General features: G+C 45.0%; 2 protein-coding genes across 6 annotated transcripts in view; one reads left to right on the forward strand and one right to left on the reverse strand.

Annotated features, from left to right (window-relative positions):
- Positions 1–16,475, reverse strand: part of LOC125738559 (protein PHTF2-like) — a 37,890-nt gene extending 21,415 nt beyond the window's left edge. For 2 of the 3 annotated variants that reach the window (XM_049007690.1, XM_049007687.1), the window contains exons 1-2: positions 16,331–16,475; positions 779–859 (exon numbers count right to left, since the gene is read on the reverse strand). In XM_049007690.1, the coding sequence (XP_048863647.1) occupies positions 779–823 (45 nt within the window). In that variant the 5' untranslated portion in view covers positions 824–859; positions 16,331–16,475. Of the gene's footprint in view, positions 1–778; positions 860–6,538; positions 7,547–16,330 lie in introns of those variants that run through there. The other variant, XM_049007688.1, reaches the window with a different exon arrangement.
- A 1,973-nt stretch (positions 16,476–18,448) lies between these two features.
- tmem60 (transmembrane protein 60) lies at positions 18,449–20,149 on the forward strand. Of its 3 annotated transcripts, XM_049008119.1 has the most exons (3): positions 18,449–18,545; positions 18,630–18,684; positions 19,192–20,149. In XM_049008119.1, the coding sequence occupies exon 3, from the start codon at positions 19,209–19,211 to the stop codon at positions 19,605–19,607; it is 399 nt and encodes a 132-aa protein (XP_048864076.1). In that variant the 5' UTR covers positions 18,449–18,545; positions 18,630–18,684; positions 19,192–19,208; the 3' UTR covers positions 19,608–20,149. The 3 variants fall into 3 exon arrangements, with proteins under 3 accessions (XP_048864076.1, XP_048864077.1, XP_048864075.1); XM_049008120.1 differs by lacking the exon at positions 18,630–18,684 and having other exon boundaries at positions 18,484–18,545; XM_049008118.1 differs by having other exon boundaries at positions 18,488–18,684.
- Positions 20,150–21,673: the final 1,524 nt, after the last annotated feature.

Below are 21,673 nucleotides of genomic sequence, written 5' to 3' on the forward strand. Positions count from 1 at the left end.
AATATCACCCCATTATATAATGGGGAAAAAAACTGCAGCCTGTTGCATGTTATGCAAGGTATGCACATCCATGCGCAGCAATGCAGCCGATTGTGTCCATTGTTGAATGATGACTGCGGTGTAATCTGTACAGAAAAGGCTGCATCTCCTGAGAAAGGTCGTCTTTGAGGGCTTAAATAACGTAATTAATACATTGTAATACCTTTAAGCTTGAGCTGAGGACTCGGAAAGATGGAAAGGCTGGGTAACATTTATAGCACCCGTGTCCCTGTCCAAGTGGTGTCCGTTACAGGCTGTCCGCCACAGTGCCTTATAAATTCAGTGCAATTTAATGAGCTGCTCTCGCCGTTATCGCCATTAAAATAAGGACAAAAACAAAGAGCATGTTTCCTTTAAAGAGGCTTTAAGGCTTCCAGCTTTCTAGCCGCGGGCCCCACAAACGCAGGAGAATATCCGAGGGGGGCGGGTTAGCCCACATGCAGCTGGGGCGCTAAAGGGCTGCTATCGCAACTTGCTGAGCTTTAAAGAAGCCTGGCTCCGGGGAATGAAGGAGAGAACTATGGGGGGAATACAGCTGCCAGAGGCGATTGCTGCTGTCGTGACCTTTAACCTCAATCCCTCACATGACAGCCATGTATGTGTCTCGGGGGCAGACAAAAATATCAGCTGAACAGCAGACGGCATGAACCATCTCCCTGAGAGCGACAGCTACAAGTCACGGCACGGCGAATGGAAGACGTTCAAAAAGCGGGTGGAAAAGCATGCAAGCGGCACTCACCTTCTTCTGGTACCAGACGACTGCATCTCTCACGGCGGACGCCATTTACGCGGCAGGTCTCGGCCCGCGGGTCATTTTAGGCTGGGAAGGAAGCGGGCAGAGGAGGAGAAAGGACAGAGCATAAGTGACGGAGCTCTTTCGGCTTTTAAACTCTGGCCTCACCTCCTCCGGGTGGGTGTGGCCCCCTTCGGAACAGACACGCCCTCATGAATAGTGAATCGGGCACTGCCAGCCAGACCAGAGTGGGGGGTGGAGGAGAGAGGGCTGCTCGTTTACTCAGTCTCCACAGCTTGAGGCAGAACGGATTCATTTTAATATGAGACTCTAGGGCATAAGGCTCTCACAGAGAAACATGGGAGAGGCCTTAAATCACCTCATCTAGGAGCAACACGCTATAATTACGCTGCGCTGTTTACTTGTGCCACGCTGTCAGGAGATATTAACAAACCAGGAATACTTGTAATGCCTATTTTATGCTATAAATACCCTCGGCACAGGCACGCGTGCACGTCAGAGTGCAGAAAACAGCTCGGCCCAGCTTAACGGCTTCCGGTTTAACCGCGGGTGGCGAGTCGACGGGCACATGCTCATGCCACACTGCAAAAACACGCCAATTTAAACGGGTATATTTCTGTCAGCTGGACGGGTCGTCTTCCCTGCACTGCTCTGGATCGATGGTGGGGGGAGGACGTTGTGGGCTTGTATGGCAGCAAGCTGCTCCAGAAGGGGCCTGCTGGCATTATGCAAGCCCCCCCACCACCACCACCACCACCCCCCAGACACCACAGCAGAGTGGAGATGGGGCGGGAAGACTGTCTGGCAAGGGAGCCTGCAGCCTCGGACTGGACAAGGAGAGAAGCGACCATTGCTCGTCCATTTTGTGGTCATGAGGCAGACACGCGCAGAGATATATATATATACACACCTTCACATGTACAGTGACAGAATGGATATGCAAAACACACACACACACACACACACACACCAACCACCAAACTGCTGGTAAACACACACCTCAAGCCTAGGGACATTATGGCCTCTGTAGACACAGGCTCTTCTGTGAATGTCAGACAGCCCATGTGATTGTCAAAAAGGGACCGGGCTTCCTCACCTCTGGACAATATGGACAGCCATGAGTCAGGCTGCATCGGGCCGTTCTCCATGTGTGTGGTGGGGGTGTGGGGGTATGTGCCCCCGACACAAACACCTGGTTCTCTTCATTCGGCCTAAAAAAGCGACACTGCCACTTTTCACAGAACAGGGGTCTTGGAAGGGACTTTTGGAAGCCTGAAGGTTCCTGGCTGGTCAGACCCAAACTGCAGGCTTGCACAATCCCATAATTTAACACGACACTGCAGAGGACTGTTATACTCTGTATGGGGGGGGGGGGGGGGGGGGGGCTCCTGATGTCACAAATTTCCGGGAACAGTCAATATTACTGCAATCAAATTCACAGAAATGTGCCCCTGTAACTTAAGGGCGTTTTAATAACGTTGTGTTAAAAATTTCATCTTGTTCTTTGGGGCAGAGGAGTCCACTGCACTCGAAATGCATAAGGAAGATGAACTCGTTGCGACAACCATAAAACGCAGACACACGCTGACACACACACACGCAAAAAAAACGCTGAGTATCCAGAAGCTGCGGTTTTCTCCTTGCCATCACAGGATCACATCTCCCCGTTAATTCGCAGTTAAACTAAAGCCTTTGTTTATGTGTGTTTACCAAGTGTGGGGAGAGGGAATGAAGCGATACAAACAGAATTACCAAGCAAGGGGATTCTGGGCTCCCGAAAAGATCAGCTTGGCCTTGATCTGGCCCAGCATGCTAGTGGAAAAACTGTTCTGATTAAGTATCATGTGTAACGCTCGCCCCCCCAGGGCGGGCAAGCAGAAACCGGCCCACCTGATCCCCCGGTGACCCTAAACACCCTCCTCGCATTTTCAGCACCGCACAATCAACACCGAGGCATAAGGTTACCATGACAACTCGTACCATTTCACTTCGATTAAAATGTACCATCGCTAAGCTGACAGTCACACCCATAATGACGGAGCGCTTCTTCCTTACAGCCTACTTAACGACCATTTGGATATCGGATCTCGATCCATCCACTCGAATCCATCCAGCGGTATTTACAGCTGCCCAGGGAGTTGCTCTCTTATAAAAGGAACATAATATGTGACAGTGGAAGGCAGTGAGCTGCACAGCCAACATGCTGAGCTAATGAGACTCATTCAGCTCCCTGCCCTGATATATGATACCTGAAATGCAGCTATAGGTTGGAAACAGAGCAGAGAGGGAGATACGTGATTGTATGCCTTTTAGGCTGTGCTTCATGCATGCTTATTGGCTTTCTTTGGGATTGTGATTGATGTAGCGAAGGAGCGGTTGGACAAAAGAACGTTAAACTGCACAGGCTCCAGGTCTTCGTGAATATGGTACATGTAGAACAGCGAGTGGTGCTATGATGGGCAATTAAACTAACAGAGTCTTTTTTTAATCCGAAGTAAGTTCAAATGCCTCCTGATGTACACTGAATTCTTTCGCAATATTGTAGGTGTCTAGTTATTACTCTGTGTTAAAGGTCCTTTCACAACAAAGAGTGAGGTTCACAAATGCTGGTCCTTGCAACATCAGAACCTTAAATGGCTACCAAAGCACACTGAGACAAACAGCAGCCCCACACTGATCCAGCAGCCGACGGCTCACCAAACCCATAACAACACCTTGGCGGATACCTGCTCATTCCCCAGTCACCCCATCATGTTGAGGCGCGTCCCAGTTCTCCCCCCCCCCCCCGGGAATTTGAAAATCCCTGCAGAAGCAGAGTGACTCAGTGTGGGGAGCGGCGTCTGACAGCGGACATGTTGTCGTCACGTCGAAAGTGACAACAGAGGCTCCCGGATCAAAGCCACCAGCAGCAATAACACGAACTCCAGTAACGTGGACTGAATAACTGTTGGGTCGTCGCTGTGAAACTGAAGTGCATCTACTGCATTTCTATTCCGTCAAAAAGAATACAGGAGGGCGGCTCAGCGGGTTAGGTCTCTGGGCCTGTCATCAGAATTTTGCTGGTTTGAGACCCATGAACGCCTCAAAGAACAGTAAGATGGGATATGTGACGAGAAGCATTCCAATGTACTTGCACTTTGGAAACAAAGTGTCATTTCAAAAGTGTCCGACCGTTTCAGGCTACTGTGACTCTCACCACCAAGTCAGCTCCAACTAGCCATGACCAGAGACTGTAAGCTCTGGCATGACCCAGCATCACCCTTTGACATTAAGGTTTTGTCGCCATGCAGAGATTAAAGGACAGCATGTTTGTAGATACATGACCTCACTGATGTAGACGGTGTGATGCTTCTGTCCCCTGTAATACAAACACACCTACAAAGAAAACTGCAGATTATTTCACCCAAGCCAATGTAAATTTGTTGAAGCCATTCGAAAGATCGACAACTGTTGAACAACAATTCTTCAGACATAAGGACCTTGAAAACGAAAAGCCTGGTTCCCCAGCCACTGGGAAGCTCTGACCTTGAGAGAAGGTGTACAGGGGCCTTGCATTACATCCAGAGGGGGACATTAATGTGACGACGGACATAAAAGCAGCGATTACCCTGCTTTCACGGACAAAGATCATTTCAAATCCCGTGGGCCAAAAATACCTCGCGCTTTAACGCAAAAGTGCATTTTAAAATGGTTTTTCTTACAAGATCCGCTTCCATCCTTTCAAATGTTCGCATGTTCACAATACGAGTCCACTGGGTTATTTAATTTCACAGCATGCCTAGTCTAATTGAAAGTGCAAGCAGGGTAAACACTGGCATCCCGGATTTTTTTGCATAATTTGGTTGATAGTTAATGGTGCCAAGGCTCATGTGGGCCCGGGACTCAGGAGAGATTTTCTTCTGCTAGTTCGTGAACATGAGTGTGTGGGTGGGGTGGTGCAATAGCATGGAAATCGGCTGCAGGTCCACATCCCAAAATAAACGCAAGAAGTTTGACAGGGGCGGGGCTTCGGTCATGAGGGAGCCCACCCTGGCTGGGTGTCTATAAATATGGAAGTCATCAAGATCAGAGATGGTTGCCATAGGCTGTAAGCCATGGGGGCAGACTGTGTCAAGCCCTGGGTGTCACATGGGCACTGTCACACAGACGCTGACATTCGATGGGGGTTTACTTCTGCGTGACATTCATTCCAGTGTAAGATCTACTGGAACGCTGTGATGGCACGTGCAGATCCTGGGCGACGAGGACGTTGACCTCAAAGACCAAGAAATAACAATGATAATAGTAATAATAATAAATCACAAATGAAATCACATGCAAGACTCATCATACATATTAAAAGGCTGTACTAATCACCTGGGAACCCGACCACAGCACCCGAAACAGGAATTAGCAGCTCAGTGGTGAGTTATACAAAGAAAACCATTCTTTCACCAGGGGCAGACAGACGAGAAGTTGCTTTCCAGACATTGCCGTCACCTTTCCCAGACAAATTCAATAACATGAGCTAAGCTTTTTCAGACTTTTTTTTGTACACACCCGAGTATGACAGACGGGGATGAGGTGAAAACTCGTGGAAAAATCATGTGGTTACTTGACCAATGTAAAGTAATGATTTTGTAGATGATTCAAATGATGGGTTATTTGACACAAAAACGGTCTTTGGGAGAATGTTTAGGGCGCACTGCGAAGGTCCACACAGAAAGAAAAAGACCATCATGCCAGATGACTCAAAACGTTGGGGAACGACACTGCTGAAAGGGGCGGAGCTTCCATTCTGCCCTTCACACCGCAGCTATAAATAGAGACGGCTCACAGCGAGGTACGGTGAGCCGGCACAGAGGATGGTCCGACACGCAATCGAGCTGACCTGTTTGCAGAGCAGCTCCTCCAGGAGAGCGGAAACCATAACTTTGCCAGTCTGCCACCTCCCCATTAATCCCCCCTGACTCATAACACACAAACGGGGCCAGAGAAAAACACACTGAGCACAGCCAGTGCATACTGTGGACTAACCAGCCTATACCACCAAAACATTACTCACCATTACTCAGCCTTCTGAGTTTATCATGCATTTGTAGCATTATTACACTTACCTGATTACTCGGCTAGAACATTTTCCGAAGCAACTTTCAATCATTTCTGTTTATATGTGGAGGTATATTAACGTAACATTTGGGACCTAAGTTTCAGGTCCTGCTCATTCACTGGTCTTATTCAATGCTGCAGATATCCGACTCCTTTAAAGACAAACTACTGTAGTCTAATCTATTAAGTAATCTATTGCCTTTATATAGGTAATTGCATCTTGTAAACAACATCATGCAAAGAAGTGCAGCATATCACATGACCTGGTCACATGATGCCCATGCAAAGCACTGATGTAAACGAGACAAGCAGTGCCATCTTTGACATCAGGGAAGTTCTTCTCGACAGGTTCGATGGGTCCTAATGGGATGGTAAGATAAATTATTTTACTGCCTATTAGGCAGAGAAAGAACAAATAATTAAGGTTGAACATGACATGGATCTAGCGGAGCAAGTTATGCAAACATCTGTTGCAGAGAACAGAAAGGATGCAGGAGGATGAACAGTAGCTTAAACATTAAAGTGGATGTTTTTCCCGGTGAAAACTGCAGCTTTCAGTCTGGTCCTGCAAATTCTTTTTTTTTTTTGTTTTAATCCATGCAACCCGTGATGCGTAACCCAACTCAGTGTGTATTTTTAATGAGAGGGATTACTTACGTGGACGTACCTCTCCTGCTCAGCAAGGAGCACAAGTTGAGCTCTGATACCCAACACGACCCAATCCGGTACCACAGACGAGCGACGGAGAACTGGGGAAGTGTCGAAATGCTGAAAGCCGCCACCCGGGTCACGCATCCCTGTCGTCACCAAATCAGAACTTAGGGATGCCGTCATCTGCCCAGCTACGAGTTCGACAGAGCTGGTGGGGGTGAGCGTCCTGATTCACGCCATCCTGGGAACACGTTCAAGCGCGACGACCGGCCCACCTTGCCACCAAAAACGGGATGTGGCAGGCTGTCCGCGGGGTTAACACCCACCACGATGCCAATGGTCGGCATAATGTTCCAGGAAAAGAACTGATCACCATAAGGGTGCCGGATTAAAGGAGCTGAACACGTACTTAAAGTTAACGTGGCCGTATAAATAGCTATGGTGGCTAGCATTGAGCTAGGTAAGCAGGGCTGGACAGAGCACCAGCTAAGCTAATGACCCAACCTGCTGCCTGTATCACAGATGATCTGTAGACTGAGGCCCCACAGAGCTCAGCGTGTGGAACCAGAAGGTAGTGATAGGAAGCAGCCTAGGAGCGCTCTCTCTCTCTCTCTCGTCCTGGGGCTGAAGCCAGGGTTCTCCAAGGAGTCTTTTAGCTCAGTATCTGTTTACCAACATGGCTAAGGAAACCGTGGCTATTTCATTTTTAGTACCTCATAAGCACTAGTAAAATTTAACAGCATACACAGCTCTGTATACATTCAAGCAGGTGCCTGACATGTCCAAGAAGTCCCTGATAGCCATCGTTCGATCCCCTTTTTAACCACTGGTTCATCTGATCCCAGGAGTAACCGATGGTGGGCATGTGCAGCAAACTAGTGAGCAATAAGAGGCAAGTCCCCGGAAGTCCAAATGATGAATCAGACCATCTCAAAGTCGTTGATGAGCCTGGTGAAGCTGACAGTGTCCTCTGAGTCCTTTCTTCTGCTTTTTATATCAGAACCACCAAAGTGCCTGAAGACGAAATGGTCCCAAACTGAAGGATGCAGCTGCCTCGCAAATCACTTGGTGTCCGGGTTCATTAATAATTTTTTAACTAATGTGACGTATGTGGAATGTAACCAATTAAAAGCCCATTTTTGTGGGCAGTGGTGGCCTAATGGGTAGGGAAGTGCACTTGTAATTGAAAGATTGCTGGTTTGAATCCCTGACCGGCAAGGCACTGCTCCCCGGGCGCTGAATTAGCTGCCCCCTGCTATGTCACATGTGGGTTAAATGCAGAGGACACATTTTATTGTTGCGCTGTGGTGTGTCAGCAATGACAATCAGCCATTTTCACCTGACTTAAGAACAGCCGAAGGTACAACTGCTGAAACTTTGACTGGTTCACAAAAAAAAGGGTGATGAAGTAATTATGTCCTGAGCAATAATATGTGATCTGCTGACCAATCAGTTGAAAGGGTTCCGACAGTGAGGGTATAGTACATGGTGGAGACAGACCTTGTGATACAGTAAGTGGGACACTGGAAAATGTCACATGTATCGCCGATGGAAGCAAAACATACACCAATCAATCTTAACTGATTATAGCAATGGGGCCTGGAGCTTCATGCTGAGCTTTGGACCACCTGGGAAGCTGTCTAGATAAACATATGGAGCATACACAACACAGAAACAGAGCTTAGGACAGTCTACTGCTGCTTCCAGTGTGCCTTTTTAAACACCTTCATCCATGACTCTGATCCTGAACTAGATAATTAGATGGATGGATGAATGGATGGATGGAGAGATTTTCATCTACTTTTATAGCTGGAAGACTGATTAAAAATGCAATGAGTAAAGTACTCAAAAACAACAGGCGAAACCAACATGACGGTTAACAAAAGGAGTGGACAACTGTGAACAGCCACCGCTGAATGGGAACAGCTCCCATCTGGATTTGGGATGGACGGCTGAACTGTGTCAGAGAAATAAGCCATGCTTCTGGACTCGGAAAGGGGATTTTTTTTTTTATCCTAATCGTTACAGCGCAATGCCAACCATCCATCTTCCCTCCCATCTCAGATGAACTTCATTTATTGTAGGATATAAGTAGAGAACATAATCACACCTTTGCTGCACATGCCATTCCCACCAGAATGACTTCACGCATTTAAAAATTAAAACCAAAGGCCAGCTGGGAGTCGTAAGACTTCCTGTCTGCGGCTGCCATCTGCTTATATTCCAGCCAGCCTCTACACAGATAACACAATTCTTCCACTGCCACCCTTATCATTTGTAGGCCAGGTCTCCTGTTTCTCCTTCACAGGGATGCGGACGTTGGGCACATGGAAATGACTGGATCTAGATGCAAATTGATCGCCGCCAGATTTTATTTTCAGCTCCACGGGTCCTGGAGGGCAGATCAAACACAACCTCTGAGCACACACGGCCTACACTACATGAGCCCGTTGCGTCTGGGGTCAGCAACCGCGATACAGAAGGGCCGAGCAGAATGCACTGTTTTTTTTTGCTCTAGCAAAGGAATTATTTAGATACTAGGTTACTGCATCTAGGATTTCAGCTGTAAATCAGGCACCAGCTGCTGCATGATGTCACACTTCACGGAACTGCATCAACGATAAAAAAATTTTTACATGCACTTGACACACTGGGAACATGATGATGATGCCAACTGTCCTCCATGATGAGTGTCTTGTTTTGCTAAAATAAATGTTGATTTTGTATTACAGGAAATGTTCCAATCAAAACGAACGTGTGGCCATCCAAAACGAACATGCGGCCATCTAAACGAACATGAAAAGCATCATGGAAAAAGGCATTTTTTAATGCTGTATAAATACAGCGTTTGCGATGGGCTGGTCCCTTATCTGGTGTCATTCCCCACCTTGTGCCAACTGCTTGCAGGATGGGCTCCCAAAGTGCATAGAACAAATAGGTGTAGAAAATGGATGGATGGAGGGATGAATGGATGGATGGATGGATGGATGCACATCCCTGAACTACCACTACAGAAAAGAAAACACAGGAAATAACCTGACATTTATGACACAGTGTAAGGGGGCGTGATGTAAAGCAGCCAGCTAATTAGCTCCATAATACAAGGCATTATGGGTAGTGATGGGGACCTAGGGAGAACCATGAAGAGCAGCGGTGTGGCCTCAATCCGGAGAGCCGTGAGCTTAGCGTCCAGCTCGAGAAGGCACCGGCCCTCCTGCCACGCCACCTCCTGCTGCCTCCTGCCCACGCGAGCCTCCCCTCCAGTGGCTCCATCTCCCATATGGCGGACATGTTGTGCATTTGCACAAAGTTGTTTAACAAATGAATCCTTAATCTCTGTCGTCCAGATTTGCAGACTCGTGTCCAAAGTTGTGCAGCAATGAAGCGTGCCGCTTGTCACCACAGATGGAGGACACGGAAACAGCACCACAGCACGCATACAGTGCAATGCAGCAGTCAGACTGCAGCAAGGACGTAAAAGCTATTCGCAACTGCAACTCACTCTTGAACAAGGTTCTCCCCTCATGTGAAGTTTGTCACATTGGCTGCTCTCTTGAGCAACAGCTATTGCTAAGTGGGAGACAGTCACCTTCCAGCCTGTGGGAGGCTGCAGATTGGGGATGCAAAATAGGGAATGAATTTGTGGAAGATAGAGAGAAGAGTGTTGCGGCTGACAAGCTGGAGCGCGGCCAGACAGTACTGTGGAACAGGGGAGGTCTCCAGCCAGAAGCTGACGCAGCAATTTTAGCGGATGGGCTAAAAAGTGCATCGATCACAGACTCCCACACAAATCCCAAACTGGGACTCGGAACACGGCAGAAACACCTCTAAGCCCTTCTAATCATGACAGAGACCTTCATGTCCTGTAAAAACTCCTTTCTTACCACTGGTTCAGCTGGGCAATTTAACAGCTAAGTGGCATCCTATTAAAATATAAGAAAACATTTCCCCGGCCTAGACCAAAATCAAAATCGCCCTTTTTCCCAGGATTATGCGATTTTCTTGTGGCACAAAGAAGGTCTTGGCATCCGGCAACAATGGAGGAACAAAAGTTTATAGTGGTGTTAGGAATCAGAACAAATGTCCGTAAGGTGAGAAGATCCAACAGTTGACTGACAGGAGAACGGGCTAAGCTGCAGCTCTCAGAGAAAACGAACACAAGAGCTTGGTACGTTATGCAGAAGATCACTGATCGGGGTGAGAAAAGCACCATGGCCAGCAGAGTCAAATACTATTCCGCCCTTAACTCCAGGGGCGCTGGAAATTGCCTGACTCTACAGACAGAACCTAAGCCCTAAGCCTTCCTCATGTGCATATCAATTTGGACAAAAGTGTCTATTAAATAAACAAATAAATGTGAATGGATTAGACTGGCAACGCTCATACATACACAGAACCTGCCTTAACTGGACCAATCCGCACATTACATAACCACATATACACTGCAGACAACAATATACACCATTAAATTCAGAATCAGGGTAAGAGAAGCTGTACTGTCAGAAGAGGTGTGATGCAATTCCCACACCATTAAAAACTGCATGCGGTTTACAATCAGACAAAGCAGATGCATGTCCTGCCCCTGCAGCGGCAATCGCTCGCGCATTTACACCGATGGAGTGATGCAGAAAAACAATGAACTACTGGCCACCACATGCAGGTAATGAATCGTTAACACTCTAGCATCCATTGCTGCAGAGCAACAGAGAAGGTCTTGTGGCCCAGACAGTCAGGGTATTGTATCCCTTGGCTTCATTAGAGGAGAGTCTTCCTCTACACACACAAAGACCGAACTTACGGCTAGCTGTCAACTAAGTAAACTGGTCCGGTTTGACTCCAGAGTACATGCCAATAAAAAGTCCAGATCTGCTTCTCCCTCAGTTCTGGCAACAGGCAGAAACACCACTTTGGGAAGCACCAATATTAGTGACATGACTGAGATTTAAAGGCTGCTGGTGTGGCATCCCCCTCCCCTGTTTTACCCAAAGAAGGAGATGTTTGCCAAGACAAGTACAAAGACCATGTTAGTCTGGGGAAGAGACAGCTGATAGGGGTGAGGGGTGATGGAGAAGCCTCTGCTCACATCTCAGCAAGGCAGAGATTAAGGTGACAACAACTCACAAACGTCCTGGACCGAAAGGCATTCAGATTTTAGCTTCCGAGGCAACAAATTATCTTCATTAGGTTAAATGCCTGTTATCAGGATAGATAAAAGAAAGCACTTTTATAACCATCTACTTTGGAGAGTGACATCGCTAAGGAATGTGTACACAATGTGCTAAAATCGCTATTAAGTTTACAAATATATGCGTCCAAGTGGATCGGTGATAATTGATCCAGGTTATTGTTATCGGTGTATGACTGAAATATAAGCACGCTCCGGAGATACACAAATATAAGATACCTTAATGAATAAACACTTAACACTAGATTTACCGAGTTTTTATTCTCTGCTGAGAGTCCCAAGGTGTTTGTCACCCCTGCTGTGATTTTCGCAGGTCTTCAGCCCCATCCTCCTCCTGCTTTTGTTGTGCAAACACACCCATTACCTGTGAGGCCTGGCGCATTTGCATTTTTTACTCAGAGTAGCTCAAATCCAAGGCAGGCTAAACCTCTGTGTGTGACATGGAAACCTTCACAAAAGTCTGCCATATCTATACCAAATATCCCACACGCTGACTGACCTGCAAATATGAAAGACGCACATTCACAAAATATATGGAAACACAAGTCTGTGTTATTTATAAAACAAATTGAGTGAAAATAGAATGAAAAGTTGCTAATAGAATGAAATGAATAAAATGAAAACATGCTAACACTTCAGTCTCCAATGCATGTTTGTATATAAATGTCATAAGCTGAGTGAAGTCATGGTCCATGGTTTTTGACATGCTCATACACATGCAGAATAAAATGTCATTTCATTTTCATTGGCCATCACTGAATTATAACACCAAAAGTGAATTTTGTTTTGGTGTGATCTCTCCAGCTTTGCATGTTTGGCTGTTCATGTAAAAATTGATGTATCCGTGCCTCAGTTCCAGGTTCATCTCTTCGTCATCTTTCTGCCTTTTGTCTCAGTGGTTACTGTCCCACACAGTCTGTCTATCTTTCAAAGTCTGTGTTTGCAGCGTTTGAAAACCCAGTGACCATCATCCCTGTATTTGGCAATGGAGTTCCTTGGCTAGAAGAATCGGAAACAATCTTCTTTTTCCTTTCCACCCTGTAGATGCTTTGTACAGAACGTAGGCATTCACCGCCACCAAGTCCAGCATGTTGTAAAACACAGCTACTGGCCACTTGCTTGTTGCTGCTCGTACTGAATACATGCGCGCCATTCTAAACACTGACGTGGAGAATTCCTCTCCCTGTGCAGTGTCCTTTGCCAATGGAGGAAGTTCACGGCAAACGTTATTCACCATGCCCAGTAAAGTGAAGCAGTCTGTGTGACAGTGACAGTGAGGTGAAGAAATTGTCCATTGTGACATTTCTCCCGTCATCCAGAAATGACTCCATCAGACTCATGACCACGTTCTCTGCCAGCCTTCACCAAGAACTGTGCTGAAAGTTTCACTCCAGGAGAACACATGAACATAGATGTACAGCTGTTCTCGACCAAGGTTCATTGTCCATGCAGTATATTTACATTTACATTTACAGGATTTGGCAGACGCCCTTAGCCAGAGCGACTTACATAAGTGCTTTGAGACTCTGCAATGAATTTCCGATGCTAGCTCAATAAGGACCCCAGCTACGAATACTATCTCTGAGAACGCCATTGAGTAGTGCAGAATTTTTATTTTATTTTATTTTTTTAAAACACACACCAGAAAAAGAGTCGAGTAAGAATATAGAAGTTCTACGTCAGGTATTTCTGAAAAAGAAAAGTTTTGAGTCGTCGCTTGAAGACATTCAAGGATTCAGCTGTTCGGACATCTAGGGGGAGTTCATTCCATCAATTACGTGCCAGGACAGAGAAGAGCCGAGATGCGTGTCTTCCTTGTGCCTTGAGGGGAGGTGGGACCAGTCGAGCAGTGCTGGAGGATCGGAGAGATCGTGGTGCAGAGCGGGGTGTGATGAGGTCCTTTAGGTAGGATGGTGCCAGAGAATTTTTGGCTTTGTATGCGAGCATCAGTGTTTTGAATCTGATGCGTGCAGCTACAGGAAGCCAGTGGAGGGAGCGCAGCAAAGGAGTGGTGTGGGAGAACTTGGGAAGGATGAAAACAAGACGAGCAGCTGCATTCTGAATCAGTTGGAGGGGACGGATGGCGCTCAGTGGTAAACCCGCTAGAAGCGAGTTGCAGTAGTCAAGGCGTGAGATGACGAGGGACTGGACGAGTATCTGGGTAGCCTGGGTGGAAAGAAATGGACGTATCCTCCTGATGTTAAAGAGGTGAAACCGACAAGAGCGAGAAAGACTGGCGATATGTGAGGAAAATGACAACCGATCATCTATGGTAACTCCAAGGTTTCTAGCAGAAACCGAAGGACGGATCAGGGAGTTGTCAAAGGAGATCGCAAGGTCCTGGAGGGGGGATGAGTCAGCCGGGATGTAAAGCAACTCAGTTTTACTAGTTTTGAGTTTTAGCTGGTGAGTGGTCATCCAAGATGAGATGTCTGCCAAGCATGTAGAGATCTTAGTGGAGACATGAGTGTCTGAGGGAGGGAAGGAGAGGATGAGTTGAGTGTCATCGGCATAGCAGTGGTAGGAGAAGCCATGTGAGGATATAACTTCGCCAAGAGATTTAGTGTAGAGGGAGAATAGGAGAGGGCCAAGAACCGAGCCCTGAGGGACACCGGTGGAAAGACAACGTGGAGTAGATGTGGATCCATTCCATGTCACTTGGTATATCGCATCCAAGCCGGACAAATTTGGGATCAAGTTCTGGATGGCCACGGATTTGGAGACCAAATACGTCTGCAACGTGTCCCCTAACTTGGGAAAGGACCCCAGTCACCAGAAAAGGGAGAGGCTGGCAGAGAACATGGTCATGAGTCTGATGGAGCCATTTCTGGATGACGGGAGAAATGTCACAACGGACAATTTCTTCACCTCACTGGCACTGTCACACAGACTGCTTCAGCGCAAAACAACACTACTGAGCACAGGGAATAAAGTTTGGTATGAACTTCCTCCAATTTCAAAGGACACTGCACAGCAAGAGGAATTCTCCGCGTCAGTGCTTAGAAGTGGCAGTGTCTCCTTGACAATTTATGCACCTAAAAAAACAAGATTGTGTGTGTTCTGAGTTCCTTGGACCAAGATGTGGCGATCTGTGAAGGCAGAAAGAGGAAACCCAACACGATAACAGACTATAACCACATGAAGGTATGTGAATGTGTGTATAATTTTACATCAGTGCTACAATGTTTTCTGATATGTACTATACAGGCCTATATAGAAAGAAGGTAGAAAAAAAGCAAATACACTCATGACTCTCTCTCTCTCTGCTGTTATAGTGTGGTGTAAATGTGTTGGACCAAATGGCGCGCATGTATTCCGTAAGAGCAGCAACATGCAGGTGGCCAGTAGCTGTATTTTACAACATGCTGGACCTGGTGGTGGCAAATTCCTACGTTCTGTACAAGGCATGTACAGGGTGGGAAGGCAAAAGAAGATTATTTTTGAGTCATCTAGCCAAGGAACTCCATTGCCAATTTATGCCACAAAAGGCTATGGGGACAGAGGAAGGCTGCTGCTGTGCCAGGACTTGTATGGACAACTCAGTGTCAGGTACAGGAGAACTGCAACAGAAACCGCAGCAGGTTTACCAGTGCAAAGTGTTACAAATTCACTTGCGCCAAATGCAGGGATGATGGTCACTGGGTCTGCAAACACTGCAAAGTTTGAAACACTCAATTTTTTTTATAAATAAAACAGACTTGTGCTTCCATATATTTTGTGAATGTGTGTCTTTCATATTTGCAGGTCAGTCAGCGTGTGGGATATTTGGTATAGATATGGCAGACTTTTGTGAAGGTTTCCATGTCACACACAGAGGTTTAGCCTGCCTTGGATTTTAGCTGCTCTGAGTAAAAAAATGCAAATGTGCCAGGCCTCACAGGTAATGGGTGTGTTTGCACAACAAAAGCAGGAGGACAATGGCCCAAGAAACTCTCAGCAGGGATGCTAGTAGGTGTTAGGCCCAGGGAATTTACGCAAATTTGCGTAGATTTGGCAGTTCTAGTGTTAAAGCAACATTTGCATTTTTAAACCTAAGTGAAGGAAGGTTTTCCGTTAAAATCCAATGTGTTGAACAATAAATAAGGATTTAGTACAGTGAAACTCCACATTCATAACACAAATATATATCAATTAATTCGCTTTTCAAAATAGTTCGTCTATAGTGCTGTATAGGCATTAAAGAAGATGAAGTGGCATCATGAAACGGAATATATAATATACATGTAATGATGCTTTCATGAATAAAGTATATTTAGCTAAGAAGCTAAGCTAATAGTGACGATCGATACTTGCCTCCTCCTGCAACCCTATTGCCCTTACAGCCTGTTATGCGGTTTTACTTGGTAATTTACCTCGTCTAAAATCTGTGCTCTTCTCTGACTTACACTTTATGGAGAAACAATTTGGGATGAAAAAGTATAAATATTACTAATGAAAAAGACAGCGGGTAGCAATTTTATAGGTGGCTATACCGGCAGAAAAAAATGCATGCTTTCACATGGTACAGTGGCCAAAAACACGAAAGCCGCTTTAATTACCTAACTAACAATAGCCAAATATTAACCAGTACCATACATTGCTGGTAAATACACGGCATTCGGTGATTTTTTTACCTCTGCTGAGTTCGGTCTGCATGGTCGTCACGCCGACATTCACAGACGATAATATCTTGATGCCGTTCATCGACATTCATGTGAAATGTTACAGTAGCGCGTCAGCCGGCTCGGCTCGGCTCCGCTTTCCAGTCTCGCACTGACCTCCAATCCGCTCACCGCTCGTGCTTCTTGCCGACGTGCTTTGAATAAAGGCGCACGCCCATTCACCTAATCGCATATTTTTAAAACGAATGTTTTCTCATTGAGTATCTGGAAGATATTCTTGCTATATAGGTTACATTATTCGAAATAGTTGGCTCCTTCCCTGAGTTGTCGGTAACTCTCGATTATTGCTAATTCGGATTTCACTAACGGAACAATAAATTTTAAGCATATATGACCGTTGCCAGGTTTATTTATACCTTAACAGTTCGTTTTATTATAATTAGAGGGCAGCCTTCATGATTTTCACAAAGAAAATCAGAAGAAAAATGTTTAGGTCTTCCCATATGCATGCTATTTCACATATTAAATCGACGCGATTATTGTTATTTATAAATGTTTTCATGAGAGGATGTCTGTGTCACGTTACTGGGTAATTGATCAACTGTGACAGTACTTCTACCTACATTAGGCATTTTCAAACTTAACTTTCCCATTTGCATTAACTTACATTTATATTTACTTAAGCTCTCTGTAAGCCTTCAGTAGTAGGCAAGTGTATACACACCGCAAACTATTTTTATCTCAATGCATAAATCTTCAAATATTCAATCACGAAGACATGAATTTCAAAATAATATAACAAAATTACAGGCGTCGGAAAAATAAATATCAATATTATCTCATAATGAAGCACTGAAACAAGGTGCCGTAACATGCTTATAAGAGACCATATTGAAACGGCAATACTACGCTATTCCGCAGTAAAAAATCTTTGTCCTCGGTGTTTCTGCGGTTCTATGAACGGCGGAGTACAGTAATATGTTACTCTGCTGACCTCTGTCGGGAGCGCCCTGGAATTACATGTACCGCAAATACCGTCTTGATCCTTCAGCTGGAGCTTCATTCTTGGTTTTTAAGTAATCTGTCATTTCTATCTGTTTGTTTGTATGTCTATAACGTAACTCTGCACGACTTTTGGAGTTTTCCTTGGACTTACCAATTGAAAGAAGGATATAGTTCACTGGGAAAATGTCTGAAGGATTCCTATAAATGGGGTTGTCGTAGTAGCATAACTGATCTTAGCCTGCGTTCACCCACTTCCAATTTGTGTAGCTAAAGCGTAGTATTTCTTTCTGAATCAGCAGAAATGTGCAAAGGTCCCGATAGGTCCTCTGCATTTCAGGTCCATAAAGCGGTCTACAAATTTGAATATATTGAATAAACATATTTATGTTGGGATTTCTTTCGTCCCTACAGACTCCAGAACTGCAATGCAGTCGTGAAAGCGAGAGGAAGGTGGTGCCGATTTTAATGTTAGAGGGAAGGGTTAATTTTGGAATAAGACTATAAAATGTAGTCCATTCTTAACATATAATTACACCCATGTCAGCTTGTGTGTGCGGCTCAGCGAGTTGAAAACCATGCCAATGAAATGATTTCATTTTTGGACCAATGAGCAAGACCCTTAATCCCTGATTGCTCCAGGGACTGACCCTACTTAATAAATACATGTAGGCTTTTTTGTAAGATAAATGCATTATGTAAGAGTATGTCCATTCATCCAGATTTCAAACCACTATCCAAGATATTCTACTCCAGACAATACAGGGCACAAGGCAAGAAATAACACAATAGCTAATAAATGCGGACTGCCGGAGGAATCTCATACTGCTCTAATACGGGATTCGAACCTCTAATCTTGAAGGTGCGATGCAACAATACTACCAATCGGGGATCCATGGCGCAGATTCATAACACATAAGAGGTGTATAATATTCTGTCAGATATTTCTGTGGATGTTCTGAAAAAAAATCGTAAAAATGTAGCCTATAAGAGTTGCTCTCTTTTTACGATTACATATTTTACGCTGTTTACGGTAAAGACCTTTGCCCCGAGAAATGACAGAAAAATTCCATTTTCAAATCACAACGATGGCGTATGTGATTGACAGGTATTTCACCCAACCATGACGTCCCAGCAACCAGTTACCCAATGGGATTAGAGAATGAATATCAATGGCTAGTGGGCGTGAGAATAACAGGAAATGAAACATGCCAAAGACACTCCGGTAACGTTAGCCTTAATATTTTTTATTTTTTAAAAAAGGATTGGATTGAAAATGTGGTAATCTGAATATGTACGCCTTTTACAGACTAACTCATAACTAGATGGGCTGTTTTGCTAAATCGACGACTCATCCAAGTGAGGCAAGTAAATACGTATGATTAGTAATCTATGCATTGTTAGACCTCAACATTGCATTGATTCGCTAAACATAAATTTGAATTAGCTCATTTTAAATAGCATCTAGTGTAAATCCTTTCGATTTTCTATAGCTGACTAGTAAGATTTGGTTAGCAAATGATTTACGTTTCTACCGATATAATGCTGTTAGTAGTAGCAAGCTAGTTATAAAATCAACTTTAACTGTATGGTTATATCTACTTGTGCGTGTATCGAAAGCGTTAACTGTGCATGTCTACATAAATCGAGTAATTCGCCGCCTGCTTTGTCTGTGTCTGAACAGGTATCCGCGTAGTCAGTCAATATATTGAAAATCTTTGCCATTTCCATTACAGACGATGGTGCCGCTATTTAAAGCAAATAATTGTGATTTTAAAGATTCATTGACCAAAAGGGAGTGAATATATACCGATTTTTGCCAGATTAAAAATCGGTGTGTTAACTGTTGTTTTCATGGTTGTTCCCTCCAGCCCAGCATTGAGTGACAATGTCTCTAGCGCAGAGAGTTCTTCTCACGTGGATCTTCACCCTGGTCTTTCTCATCATGCTTGTTCTCAAGCTGGACGACAAGATCCGATGGAACTGGTTCCTGGTCTTCCTCCCCGTGTGGGTCTTTGACGTGATCCTCATCATCATGCTGGTCGTCAAAATGGCTGGTCGCTGTAAATCGGGTCACGAACCCCGTGACGGTCCCCAAGACCTTCGGAAGAAATCCTGGTACCTGGTGGCGGTGTTGCTGAAGCTGGCTTTCTGCCTGGCTCTCTGTGCTCGACTGGAGCGGCTGGCGGACATCAAGGTCAGCTTCGTCTGCATCCCGCTCTGGGTCCTACTCTTGGGGGCTATGGCGGAGTTGGGTTACAACATCTTCCCCAACCGAAGGGACTAAGTCTTTAATTTATACCAGTAGCGGATGTGATTCTGTTTGGCTTGCAACCCTCAGTGGGCGTCTTTACTTCGGACACTGCGAGCGGTCACCTTTTCAGACTCATTGGGTCTGTATGCAACCTGCAAGAGTAATTTTAAGTGCACTGACTCGACAGTTTAGACAGCAAGGTTGCTCTGATGGACTCCCATACTTAATCGGTCGTGTTCATTTACTTGAGGAATCCTTTAAGTAAAACAATGTCATGTATTGTGAGTATGTAAGAGTTTCCGGACCAGGTTTACACAATCCTCCTACCTGCAGCCATTCTTAACTTCCCATCCAGACTGAATGCATCTGTTGGTAATGAATCCTCTTTAAACTTTTTACTTTAAACGTTTTACTTTAAAGGATTTCTCCTTCAGTATCGAGCAATTTTATACTGGTTGTGGTGTACATATTTTTGTTTTACTTTAAAGACAACCGATTTCTCATCATTTGGTCTGTGTTCAGTGTGTAGTTTGGTATTGATTGTGAATAAAACATAATTTTTCATACTTGAAGAATTTAGATTTGCTTTGTGGTTTGTACTGTTTGAATAAAATTGAAAGTTCTACAAATACTGTGATCCATCCATTTTCCGACATTTCCCCCGCCTGTTTCAGTAGATGGCAGTATAGAGCGGACTTAATGTAATTCCTGTTGTGTTGCTGTACCAAATTACCTTTCTGAAAGAAATATGGGAAAACATGCATTTTAATTGTCAAACTGGGCTGTTGTGTAGGTGCCCTTAATTTCCTTGTAAGGGTGCTGAACATACGCTCACAATATCACTATAACTCTAAATTTCACTGCTTGTCTAATTTTGACGTTTATGTTCCAAACTAGCACGCTTCGTGAGTGAAATGCTTTCCCTTACACAAGGAAAGTGTTTTTTTCTCTGCCGTATCAAATGAGAAGAATCTGGGGGGTCTCGATAACGAACAACTACCAGTTGGCAGCTGTCCTGAACAGGCAGGGTCCTGTGGTTTAGTGTTCCGCCCCCGGCCGACATTCCAAGACAAACATGCTGGGCTCCTGCTCGCGTCCTACGGGGGGCTTTGCCGACTCTACGTTTTGTACCAGGTCTCAGCCGTCTGCAGCTGGGTCTGAAAAGGCACATCAGATGCCACAGTGCTGGGAGAGGTTACGTCTTGAGGACATTTGTAGATAAATGTCTTCGTTGTTGACCTGGTAAATCATTTTTGTTCAGTGATGCTCTCAGGCAAAACAGGACTGTGGCAAAGACCGACTGCCTAGGACAGGGTGAGCTTGTCCATACATGCAACCATGTGGATATAACTGATAATCCTCACTGGTATTTCAGAATATCAACTTAGCAGCAACCTGTGTGTGTGTGAGAGAGAGAGACTATAGATGTTACTGATGGCTTTATAGTCAAGGAGTGAACTTTCTAATGGTCAGCATCAACCACAATGTGAAGAACACAGCTTTTAGAAGCAGAGAAGAGAGAACTAAAATGTGTTTTTTTTTTTTAAATAAAATGAAAAGGCCTCTTCAACTCTCACTTTTATAAAACAAAAGGAGAAAAATTTGATGGTTGACATTTGATCAGTAAAAAAAAAAAGTTATGGGTGGAGTGGTAAGGGGGCGCACAGATGGAAGCGGGCTAGATTTTACACAGATTTTCAACAGCACAGTCTTTGGAACATGAGCACTAGCTTCCCCACTCCCTCACTCATCCGGGGAACTGCCTGCAGACAGTACGGGGGTCACAGACTTGCTTTCAACACCAGGAGGCACTAGTGAGCCAAGTGTATACCACAGCAGATGGTCTGCGTGAAGACACTGCATGCTGTCATGCCACCTATGAGTCCACCAGGTAACGTTGGACATCTTACATAAGCTAAGCACCAGTTAGGCCTCCTCTTCACAAAACACACCATTAAAACCAGTGTCAGCTTCACTATATAAAGCTGAATAATACAAGGACTTAAAACAAACTCCTGTCAGTTTGCTCTGTGTACTGTGCTAAATGCAGAAAGACCTCATATCCAATCAAAGTTAACCACAAGCTTCCCCTACCCATC

This window comes from Brienomyrus brachyistius, chromosome 3 (assembly GCF_023856365.1).
Source record: "Brienomyrus brachyistius isolate T26 chromosome 3, BBRACH_0.4, whole genome shotgun sequence".
Lineage (NCBI taxonomy): Eukaryota > Metazoa > Chordata > Actinopteri > Osteoglossiformes > Mormyridae > Brienomyrus > Brienomyrus brachyistius.